This window comes from Aedes aegypti, chromosome 2 (genome assembly GCF_002204515.2).
Source record: "Aedes aegypti strain LVP_AGWG chromosome 2, AaegL5.0 Primary Assembly, whole genome shotgun sequence".
NCBI lineage: Eukaryota > Metazoa > Arthropoda > Insecta > Diptera > Culicidae > Aedes > Aedes aegypti.
This window is the reverse complement of record NC_035108.1, coordinates 463,286,929-463,299,428: the sequence shown is the minus strand read 5'-3', so window position 1 is coordinate 463,299,428 and position 12,500 is coordinate 463,286,929. Positions and strand designations below refer to the sequence as shown.

At 39.3% G+C, this 12,500-nt stretch overlaps 1 protein-coding gene and 1 long non-coding RNA gene across 4 annotated transcripts; one reads left to right on the top strand and one right to left on the bottom strand.

Annotated features, from left to right (window-relative positions):
• Positions 1–3,734: 3,734 nt before the first annotated feature.
• On the bottom strand, positions 3,735–4,516 carry LOC110676112. The gene is made up of 2 exons (XR_002500079.1): positions 4,113–4,516; positions 3,735–4,046 (listed from the first exon to the last, which is right to left on the bottom strand). It is a non-coding gene; the product is annotated as an uncharacterized LOC110676112 (long non-coding RNA).
• A 2,895-nt stretch (positions 4,517–7,411) lies between these two features.
• Positions 7,412–9,626, top strand: LOC5568183 (epsilon-sarcoglycan). Of its 3 annotated transcripts, none has more exons than XM_021848218.1 (5): positions 7,412–8,414; positions 8,535–8,776; positions 8,873–8,935; positions 9,038–9,166; positions 9,226–9,626. In XM_021848218.1, exons 1-5 carry the CDS (start codon positions 7,671–7,673, stop codon positions 9,365–9,367), a joined length of 1,320 nt encoding a protein of 439 aa, XP_021703910.1. In that variant the 5' UTR covers positions 7,412–7,670; the 3' UTR covers positions 9,368–9,626. The 3 variants fall into 3 exon arrangements, with proteins under 3 accessions (XP_021703910.1, XP_021703909.1, XP_021703911.1); XM_021848217.1 differs by having other exon boundaries at positions 7,413–8,414; positions 9,020–9,166; XM_021848219.1 differs by lacking the exon at positions 8,873–8,935 and having other exon boundaries at positions 7,415–8,414.
• The last annotated feature ends 2,874 nt before the right edge of the window (positions 9,627–12,500 follow it).

Genomic DNA, 12,500 nt, shown 5'->3' with positions numbered 1-12,500 from the left:
TTTACTGCGGGCCGTGTTTACAAAAAATGAACGGTTTCGTTGTGCATTCATCCACTTCATGTTCATCCGGTGAACATTCGTCGTCCGGATGTTGGTCCGGATGTCATTTTATGTGAACATAAGCCATTTTACGAGACGTTCGAATGACATTTTCTGGCGGGCTGCTCATTGTTGTTGTTCAAAAAACTAGCAAAATATCTGAATGGTGCTGGTCACATTTTTGTTGGCGATGACGTCCCCGTCTCTTTCAGAGCATGTTTCTACCCGGTTTACATGTATTATGTTACCTGTAGATGAAAAATATCTTCCCTGCCCGCTGATTTCAATTTTATATGCGAAAATTGAAAACTTTGTTGCATTGCCACCAGCGCCATTGTTGAATAAGCTCCTTCCAAATGTAGCGCTAGAAGAAACGTAAATAAATCGGCCCGCCAGAAACTTTCAAAGCTGGTAAACAAACGAAAACCATATGATTCGAAACGTCTCATAAAATGGCTTATTGCCCGCATTTAGAGCAGAAAAGAAAAAGAAAGTCGAGGATAAGGTGAAGCGGCGTGTAACTCAAAGAATAATTAGAATCATCATTGATGTAATAAGTAATTGATTTTTATTCCGATACGTTTGAACGATAGAACAAGAATGAATCCTTACACGCTAACACTTTTGCTTATCACCTAACACTTCTTACATAGTGGTTTCTGCGTTCGTGTACATACACGGCACATGTCACCAACACTACTTAAAAATTGCTGGTGGAAAATATAAACAAAGATCAGCTGTTCCCAGCAAAATCAAATGGCAGTATTTTCAACCAGCAAATGTGCGCATGTGTTCGTGACACCGCTCGGCGAGAGCTCAATGCTATCCTTTGCTAAGAGCATCTTTAACGGGGGCGACTATTTGGGTGATTAAAATGATCACCTCCAGAGTTGTCATTTTAGTTTAGTCACTCATTCTCACACCGGTGGCTACCATATTTAGTAACTCGTTTCCGTACCGGTCGTTGCTTTTTGGGTTAACATATGAGTTGTGAAAATAATGATGATCAATTCAGGTTGGGAATTTTTGTAACTCTGCTGGAATATCTATTCATATATTCTGGTGCGGAATTATTAGAATTCCATCGGAAATTTTTGAGATTGTTTATGAATCCGACTGGTTGCTAATTTGATTGGAACCCTTGCCAATTCTACCGGAATCCTTGTAAATCCTACAAGAAATATTGCAAATTTGACCGTAATTATTGTGAATCCGACTGGAATCCTTGGGATTCCGACTGGAATCCTTGGGATTCCGACTGGAATCCTTGGGATTCCGACTGGAATCCTTGGGATTCCGACTGGAATCCTTGGGATTCCGACTGGAATCCTTGGGAATCTGACTGGAATCCTTGGTATTCCGACTGGAATCCTTGGTATTCCGACTGGAATCCTTGGGATTCTGACTGGAATCCTTTGGATTCCGACTGGAATCCTTGGGATTCCGACTGGAATCCTTGGGATTCCGACTGGAATCCTTGGGATTCCGACTGGAATCCTTGGGATTCCGACTGGAATCCTTGGGATTCCGACTGGAATCCTTGGGATTCCGACTGGAATCCTTGGGATTCCGACTGGAATCCTTGGGATTCCGACTGGAATCCTTGGGATTCCGACTGGAATCCTTGAGATTTCAACTGGAATTCCAGTCAGAATCCCGAGGACTCTAGTCTGAATCCCGAGGATTCCAGTCGAAATCCCTAAGATCCCAGCCAAAATCCCGAGGATTCCAGACGATATCCCAAGGATTCCTGCCGGAATCCTGAGGATTCCAGTCGGAATTCGGAGGATTCCAGTCGGAATTCGGAGGATTCCAGTCGGAATTCGGAGGATTCCAGTCGGAATTCGGAGGATTCCAGTCGGAATTCGGAGGATTCCAGTCGGAATTCGGAGGATTCCAGTCGGAATTCGGAGGATTTCAGTCGGAATTCGGAGGATTCTGAATCCCAAGGATTCCAGCCGAAATTCCAAGGATTCCAGCCGGAATCCCAAGGATTCCAGTCGGTGTTCTTATCAAAATCTCTTTCCAATTCCAGTCAGAATCCCGAGGACTCCAGTCTGAATCCCGAGGATTCCAGCCGAAATCACGAGGATTCCAGTCTGAATTCCAAGGATTCCAGTCGGAACTCTAAGGATTCCAATCGGAATCCCAAAGATTCCGGTTGGAATCCCAAAATCCCATAATTCTCCGAAATCGATACGAGGATTCTTACGAAGATTTTCGAATGCTTCATAAACGCTATCGGATTTCCAATAATTGCATCAGATTTTTAGTATTCTTATCAAAATCTTGAAGTTTTACCCGAATTCTTAAAATTTTGAAATTTCTACTTCATGCGCATCATGCATCAGATTTCCAAAACTCTAACCAGAATTTCATATCCCACACCGTATGCTTGAATTCAAATCGAATAGCAGCGCAACTATCGCGCTGCTAAATTTGCTCACCCGATGCTTTCCGAAAGCAGCGCTGTCATTTTGCTACCCCGGTTAGCAGCGTCCGGTACGGATCAGCGTAATGATACTGCGCTATGTAATTTAGTTTAGTCGCGCACCGTTACGGTTGCTCTAAGGTGCAGGTACCTTCGCTATCGGTGTGAGCGCTGCCTGGACGTCCTGTCCCGGGATTTCCTATCTGAGCTGAACGGTCCTAAGAAAACATCGTGGTCGGAGACGGTGTGTATGAATGGTGAACATCGTCGTCGGGGGCGGTGTGTTCGATAATTGTACCTCATCCTGTCAGGTCACAATCTAATCTTGTTTGAACGTTTTATGATTGTCATACGGTGTTGAGGTATGCTGATCCTAATGAGGCTAATTGATGGATGCTGGTGCTGATACGGTACGATGTTGGTAACTAATAGTAGTAGTGTCGCCTTTCCATGTATATTTTCAAAACAATCAAACAAAAAATGTAACATTTGTGTTAAGCATATTTTTATGTAAACACATGGGAAATTTAGTAGATTGACGAGTATTGGAAATCCAAATCGACCCGGATAAATATGAACAATATTCGTACAGTTTCCAAAACCACCCACAACCATTCGCGACAATATTTGAACAATTCCCCAATGAATCCAAAATAACAATAAGTGTACCGTACCACGAACGGTTTTTACAGTTTGAAAAATTGTAATTGGTAAAATCACAATGTGGGGAATGGGCGGTTAAGTTATGTAACCATTTAAAAACGCTGATTTTTCCGAACAATATTTTTCGTTTACAATTTGTTAAATTGTTGAAATACTATCCATGTTTTGCTGAATTTACTGTAACGCGAACAGTTAAAGAACGGTTGAACTATTAAGTTAGAACAAAAGCAATTAATGTACGTGTAATTGTAGATTTATGGTGCGTAATGGTATTTTAACCTTCTACCATACTGTGCTGTTGCTGTTGAGCCATAAGAGAATATTTGACGACTTATCACTTTTAATAAGAAACAATGAAACAAATAAATGCGTGTGAACATATCTTATTTCAATACAAACAGTCAATTTAGTTGCTCATGCAATTACGAAACTAATGAAATTAAATATCTACACTAAAGGACTGAATTCTGAAGTTAATCTATACCACACGTATCACTTGTTTCATCGGCTAATTTGAAAAAAAAAAAAAAAAATTACAAATTATTACGTTTTATTCCTCGAAAATATCTATTTTTTGTTATATATTCGCATTTCGTTTAAAATATAATAAATTTTAACACCTATAGGTGTGTACACATATTTGTTTTGTAGGTAAATTCCTCTATGTTTTTAAATACTCTAATAATTAACAGCGCGGAAATATACATTCCTCCGTACACTAAATTACTGTACATATCACAATTTCCCGGCCCTAAAAATTATTGTCATGCTCAATCTTTTCCGGTTGCATCGGCATTGGCTTGTCACTTTTTTTTCCGAGCGGTATGGTTGAGGGTGAGCCTGAATAAGGACGTTCTCGGGGATGGATTATGTCATACGGTGCGTGCTTCTTTGATGTGGGCTGAAGTTCAGGCTGAAACATGAGAGAATTGCAGGATGATTCATTGAGTAATTCAAATTAGTGAAAACATTGTATTACTTTTGTATGCGGTAGAGGGAAGACGATTTCGTCAACAAGTGGCACTTCGGGTGCCTGCTCTCCGATGGTCCGAAACTTGGAATCACCGTAAACAACTGCCAGTGGCCATTTCAGTTAATTCTGTAGCCACCAACATCCTCCTGACGGTGACAATACCGGAGATGTTTGAGGAGAAAAATCGTTTGAGTTTGTTGATTATAACTCACCCTAATGGCGCAGGTATCATCCGGCTGGGCACTAGGAACAAGCTAGACACTTTTGAATAAAGAAATTTGAATCGAAAGAGAACTTTTCTGATCATTTCGTTTGGATTTTGTCCGAAACATTTTTTTCTTGTTTTGATCTGATTTCTGACAGTAGCACAACGACCGCGAAAAAGTACACAGTAGAAAATTTTTTGGTAGGTTCGGTGTCAATTTTACATTTCTTATAAATGATTATCTATCTTACTTCCATTTTTGGTCGATAAATGGGGATCGTTTTTGAAAATATATAAAAAAAAGTCTATTTTTAAACAAATATATCGAGCTGTGAAAAGAAAAAAACAGAATGTAATGCTTGGAAACTGACATATTTCGTGATTTTTTTTGTAGTGTGTATAATACATATAGCTTACAAATACTAATGTGTTATACAGTTTGGCAAATTGTTAAATTTTTGTTTCATATGGTAGCATACATGTGTGTGTGATTATGACGCTCCAATTTAAGCATAAACCGATCGAGAAAATGTAATTTCATATAACCACAATATAACGAGCTAGCATTCCCAAACAGTTTTACAACATCTGAACAGCATAGTGAATTGTTACCATTTGGCATGCATTGCGCAAATAGCCTTTAATTGTTTTAAATTTAGGATTCTATATTGTTCAACAAAAAAGCAACCACTTGTCATACACTAACATTAATAGGTAAAGGAAATTTATTGTTTGGAAAATAAGGCGAATTGTATTTTACTATGCGGGGAATCTTCAATCGTACATATTGTACATCCCTTCATAATCACTCAGATTGCAATCTTATCGGAATAGACTCACCAGATAGCGAAAGCAATGCGCAAGTTTAATATGGAATCACTAAACTCATACAGTCTGTACTAATCAAAGGGGCACTGCACAAAATTATTCCTCTGTCTGTTACTATTACATAAAATTTGTTAACATGGCCAGAAAGAGTCAAAATCCCATATAAAAAAAAAAACATAATAAAAATGACCAAGATTTACTCATCATCACTGTCACATAATTTAGTGACTCCATTACATCGTCTCGTCGGCCTCGTCGCCTCACTTCGTTCCATTTTGTTTGCTCGTAAACAAAAACAATTATTTGTTCCGGAACCAGTTTTAAACTTCAGTTTTGGTAGTAAATTGCATTCCTTTGCTTGGCACTAGGCTAAAACTTAAAAATTAATATCCTATATTATTTAAAATCAGAGGATATACCACTTGCATTCTGATTCGGTTGGCGATGAAAAAACAAACAAAAAATGTCTCTCGATAAACAACAACAGAAAATGACGTTTCATCATTCCGCAGTCTTTCGCGATCTTGAGTGGCGCGTTTCCACCGTAGTTGGACGAGAATTTAAAATAAGCGCGACAATATCAAAAGAAAACATTATAATTCAATGAACGGCAACGGATTTTCGCTGTTTTATATTGGATTTATCGCATATTTTTGTTATGCACCGGTACGCTTTATGTTTGCAAGAGATGACGGTGTTGCCATGTGGTTGGTGACAGATTTTTCTATTAATTGTTATATGCTTGTTTTCGAACATTTGCTGCATATTATTAAAACTTATCATATTGCAAATAGTTTTCCATCACAAGATCACTGATTTAATAAAATTTTAATGATTTTTGTGATCAATTCACATTAAATGCTATGATTTTACAGATAGCAACTCTGACATCACTGCGCTCAACGATCGCGATGATTGTGCATACACGATAGACGCGTCCCGACGCATCCCGACGCATCGCACTGTGGAGCTTTTCAATTATTTTGGGTGGTCCAAATTGATAAACTCTTGGTATGATTTTATGCTTCGTAGAGATGGTTTCTGTAATTTGAGAGAATCGAAAAACAAACAACGTATGAGTTTCAATTTTCTTTGCTTTGCCCAACCTTTCCGCACTGAAAATTAATACAACAGAAAAAAAAAGTTTGATATTTTAGACTATAAACACAGACATGTCTCAGTGTGCGGTGGCGGCGTCGATTCGCAGCAAGTGAAAACCATCGCCATAATAGTTTTGAGTGTTGCGGTTGATAAAAGTTTATAAATATTTGATTCCCGTTTGAAATGTGTTTCTTTAAGGAAAGTTAATGAAAGATTTGTTTAGTGGAAGTGTAGTGAACGCAATATGATATCCAAAACACAAATGCTTGCCGCAGAATTACTATGGAAAAGGTAAGCACCTTCTATTTACAAGTGTAGTTGTGTGAGGCAATGAAATGCGGCATAAAATCGGAATTTTTTTTTGGGAATATAAATCTCATGTATATTGTCGCTAAATTGATAATGCTGTATCTGAAACTGTTGATTAAATATTGAAATAGCACCTGAAGCAATTTTCTTCGCATAAATTATCCATTAAATCAGGTGATAAGCAGTTATATTTAATCGATGTTGCAAATACCAATACTATCATAACAATATGGTTATGATTTTAGAAGAAGCCATTTTGTGATGACGCACCAAAAGGCCATAAAAGAAGACCGTGGATAAGTCCATTAGGATCGAGAGAATAATCACCAATCTGTCAAAAATAAGTCTACTCCAGAGCAGACTTATTTTTGACACATCGAAATCGGAGGGGAAATAATTTTCGAACTGTCAAACTTAAGTTCGATTTCAATTTAATTCCCCAAATGGGACAGACCCCAAGGGGGAACAGCGCAATATATTGCAGCTATTTAGCGTTGCACAAAGCACTACAACCCGAATTACATTGCACCTGCTAATATCGGCGGAATTGTGAACAACGAGAGCACGAAAAAAGCCGAATCTATTTTTCACTATCCGAAAACGCGGAACCGAGGTAAACGTGACAGAAAATTCAAAATGCAGCCGCCCGCGTGCACGGTTTGCTGCGATCCCAGTTGCGTAAAATACTATTATGTGCAAGATTATGTGCCACAAATTACGATATGCGATAAAGAGGATTGAAGCTATCACTGAACCAAGCTCAAAACGATTCATCAGTATAACGGTATAACGACTGCACGTGCTCCAGGCGTAGCAATACATTGGACCACGTGCGCATGCGCCCCCAAGATTGGATTCCCAATAATTTTCCCACTTGTCAAATGCTAGTTTTCCATCCATTTCCCGCCCTGGGAAAATGCAATGTATTTTCAATCGAGAAAATTTGTGGAATTCCGACTGATTTGGAAGTGAAACTGTGTCGTCCTCATCGGGTAGCGCTCGGGATTAATTAGTGCGTTGGAATTGTCCCTCAGGGGCCTAAGCACAGTCAATTCGAATTGGTTTTTCGATTGACCTAGTAAATTCCACTAAAACCAACAACACAACATCCAGTCAAAACAATGTTGGCAAAATCGATACTTCTTCTCGGGATGGTCTGGTGCTTTGCCCTGGGTGGTTCCGTGACGGCCACTTACCTATCGGATGATGTCTATGTCTCAGAGCTGTTTTCGCTTCGAGTGGAACCTCGAATGTTCAACTGGACCTTCCAGGGGCTGACCGAGCAGTTTCAGTATCGCCCTTCCCTAGAGGGGTATCCGGATCTTCCCTCTTGGGTGCGGTACATGTACAGCAGCGAGTATCATTCCGGATTTCTGTACGGAACTCCTCCGGAACGGGTCGCCGATAGGAAGGTCCCAATCGAGATAATTGCACTGAATAAGGCAACGTACGAAACGAAAAGGATTGTGCTGATTCTGTCGGTGCATCGCAAGCCACCACCAAGAAACGTGATCCAGATGAAGATCGACAATTTGAACTGGGTGCACATGATGGACCCGGGAAGGATCGAGAATTTAAAGAACATCTTCCGGAACGATCTGTGGCAGGAGAGCCGTCAGGATTTACACATCATTTTCATGGACTCGGCCATCAAATTGGGCGCAAGATTGCCTCTGAGGCCGCAACAGCGGGAGGGAGTGGTCGTCCATCTGGGAAGCAGGGCTGATTTCTCCGGGAGGTTGCTGGAGTTGCAGGAAGAGGTCAAGCCACTGTACAAGATTGCATCGTGCAACTATAAGAGGACGTCGGTTCAGACAACGTTTGAGAGCTCTGGATTCAAGCTGGATTGGTGCGCTTTTAAACTGGTAAACATAATGAATTCATGATTGGCGTAGCCGGCAATTCCCACCCCTTGCTGCTACCTCTGGCTACGCCCATAAATTTATGACATGCAGTTACCTTCTTAACCAGAATTTAAATTACAGCATGCCGCAGATGACGATATAACCGCGATGCCACATCATCCCCACGAAAGCCACAAACCGGCCAAAGGTTCCGAGCTGAGTACGTTGCGCCGTTCGGACAAGTGGGATGCGCCAATGAAGTCCGAAGTGCCGGATCGAAACTACAGCGATGAGTTCGCCGTTTCGTTCGCCATTCCCGGGATGATCTTTGCCGTTCTGCTGTCGGTGCTGACGGTGATCCTTTGCTTTCAGCACGAGAAGTTGTAAGGCTAACATTTCATTTGTCGTTTCATGTTGTTCTTCACACAGTTGATGTTTCTTTCTTATATGTTCTTTCATTTTCTTGTGTTGATTTGTAGGCGTGACGACGATTCTGAATATTATTTCGATTTTCTCTTTAACATTTGTACAGATTTCTTCAGGTGATTTCTTGTGTTCTGAGATGTTTCTTTTGAAGTAGTTGAACATTTCCCAGAAACTTCTATGATTACTATTTTCGTTGATAGATTGAAAAAATCTTACAGACATGAATATCGTCCTGCTCAACCGGTACAAATGGTTCAATACTCTCAACCTGTTCCACCGACTGGGACACTCAAGAGCTTGAAGGATGCCCCTCCGCATGAGGAAAATCTCAGTCTGCGATCTACGAGGTGAAATTTAATTTAAGAACCCTTCTTAAGAAATTTATTCATTTTTTCCTCATTTATAGCCCTTCGGAGAGCTACTACCGTGATGGCAGCCCCCGGATTGGGAATTCATATCTTCGCCCGAAGCCGCCACCGTACAAGCCGTCTGGAGGATCGAACTGTTCCACAATGCAGCGGAAGGCTCCGATTGGAGTGGACATATGACCGGTAGAACCTCGGGTTTTGTTCTGCTAAATGGAAGATATGCGCACAAGGATAAAGCATACATTAGTAGTCTACAAGGTAGTAGCGAAAGTAAGCAATTGGAATAGTTAAATATGATATCGTCATTGCTGTAGTGTTAGTCAAATACATTAAGATAAATAGTATAACGCAAATAAATGAACAATAATCAGGAGAATACACAATCTAACAAAAAAAAAAACATATCTGACCACTCTATAAACATCTTACGTTCTAAAGAATATGATTCAATAAAATAATTATTTGCAGTTTGTGCAATTCTTTGTTTTAATGCCAGTTTAGGACAATCGTCGAGAAATTCTATTTCAAGTTTCTTCAAAGTTAACGAAGTGTACCTCCACCCTCAAAATTATGATTCTTCCCCATTAGTCCTCAAATTCCATCACCTCGAATGTACATTTTTCCTTGATAATGGAATTCGGAGAATGTTCAAGACTTCTTCTTCTTCTTTCTGGCGTTACGTCCCAACTGGGACAAAGCCTGCTTCTCAGATTAGTGTTCTTATGAGTACTTCCACAGTTATTAACTGAGAGCTTTCTTTGCCGATTGACCATTTTTGCATGTGTATATCGTGTGGCAGGTACGAAGATACTCTATGCCCTGGGAATCGAGAAAATTTCCTTTACGAAAAGATCCTCGACCAGTGGGATTCGAACCCACGACCCTCAGCATGGTCATACTGAATAGCTGCGCGTTTACCGCTACGGCTATCTGGGCCCCTACTGTTCGAGACTATGGTTCGGAATTCGAGTTAGAGCAAATTTGTCTTTTTAAAACGCAACATAATTTAATTAAAGTTTACAACATTTCTTTTTTTACTTTATGAATCCAACTCATTTTTTTGATTATCCTTTATCGGTTTTACGGCTATCCAGCTGAATGCAAGCAACTAAGAATTACATACACTTCGCAGTTGGATGGACAAATTGATGTGAAATTTGCGAAAAAGGTTCACGTCTTTGTCGTAACAACTATTTTTTTGAATTCGCCAAATTTTTAATGAAGTTTATGAAAAACCCTTGCATTAACTTCACCTTAGTCACTATCTATCGGTTCACCCGAGTAGGGTAACCAATAAATTTTGGACCCCTATATATGGGTTCATTCAAATATTACGTAACGCAAAATTTGCCAATTTTAGACCCCCTCCCTCCCCCACGTAACAGCTTTTGTATGGAAAATTTTAAATTTTTGTATGGACCGTAACACTATGCTAGACCCCCTCCCTCCCCCTGTTGCGTTACGTAATATTTGAACGATCTCTATTTTGGCCCCCTGGTCCATTTTCCTGCAAATTTCCCTGTTTAAATCGAAAGACCAACTCTATTCGCATGCTATTTGGAAAGATAGGACTATTCCGTACTTGCATCAACCGTTAGTACATAGAAAATGTGTTTATATTATCTGATATTAATTTAATTTAATCGATTCATCCATGCATCCGTTACAACACGTTACACACAGAAATTGAAGCCGCCAGAAATTTTTCAAATGTAAACAAAAACTTTTATCAAATTTCTGAACTAAAAGCGTAGAATTTCTTCGGTTTTACATTGTCATTCGATTGATTAGACTATGGGCAAGCATATTATACAACCAGTGTAGTGAACTTTGTTGCCAAACGATAAAAAACATCGGGGCTCCAAAATATATACTTAGAAGGTCCAAAATGTATTAGTGTGTCCAAAATAATAAAAAGCAGTTCATCACAATTCAATTCATTTCGACGTTTTCTGGATCCTACATGACCGTTTAAGCATTTTTATCTTGTAGAGGAAGTTTTTCTCTATATTTTGGCATGTTCTTTGACTTGGTTACGCTGTGCAATTAATTATTTGGGACAAAAAAACTAAAATCACTTCCTTAGGGGGTCCAAAATACGACCGTTACCCTACTCCACGTTGAGGGACGAACTGAAACTTTCGTTGTTAACTGTAATTTAGAACTGGAGCATTCTTCCCATGGCGTTTCTGGCAATGTTCGGGTTGCATTCCTGGACGGAGTGAATTTAGTTAATCGGTGTCAATTATAAAATGCTAATCGTTCGCGCAAAATCAAAACAAAAATAGAAAAGTTATTATCCAAGCACGTTGTCAAGCGGTAATGTGAGTGTATGTGCGAGGTGTGCAAATGTTCACTGTGCAAAAATTTTCTGCACAGTAGTCTAATAAGGTGCAAAATGCTCAATATGCCCTCTTCAACATCTAATCCAATTTCTCTCGCCGTTCCCTTACGGTACCTATCCATCTAGTATTCATTGCTTTCTTCTCCATGCTCCCTCTTACTTTGAGCAAAATAGACCGATATGCCGGTAAACAAATTCAAAACTTGAAGCTAAAGTTTGAAACTGAATCTCAAAGCTAAAACTCGAGGCTTTGATTCGCAGCAATAGCCCGAAGTTAGATCTCAAAGCTCAAGCATGAATCTATACCTCCCACTCAATCTTAAAGCTAAGGCTTAACCCGTTAACGCCCAAGGTATCTCACAATTGGAATTCAGCTCCGTTTTCGTTATTCATTGTCGTATTCCCATAAATTAAACCTTATTTCACCAAAAAATTTCAAGTCTATGGTGGGGATCCAAAAAAATTCTTGAAAGTGTGTCGTCCATATCTAGCTGTTCTATAAGTTTATTTTCGAGATTAATCAAATATATTTTCATGCAGTTCGACCCATTACAATGTGAAAAAGTTGGAAAAAATGCTGGTGAGGGGTAATTCATAAATTACGTCACGTACAGAAGAGGAAGGAGGGGGTTACAATGAAACGTGGCTACCAATATAAAAATTGGAATCCTTACAAAAAGTGTGATGCAGAGGAAAATTGAGGAAAATGAATATGGCAAAACTTTGCGTGACGTAATTTATGAACGTACCCTGATAAAGAAATTGCAACATAAAGAATAAAAATTTCAGAGGCAAAAGGTGCATGCCAGAACTAAATCATTTAGTGACTTCAATTCAATTTTCAACCATTTATTCCAAAAAACAAAATAAAATCTAACATAAAATATTTTGATTTACAAAAAGAAACTTACAGATGTTTCAGAATAGTCTTCAAAAAGATTATATAAAACTTGCCAGCTGATAATGGAA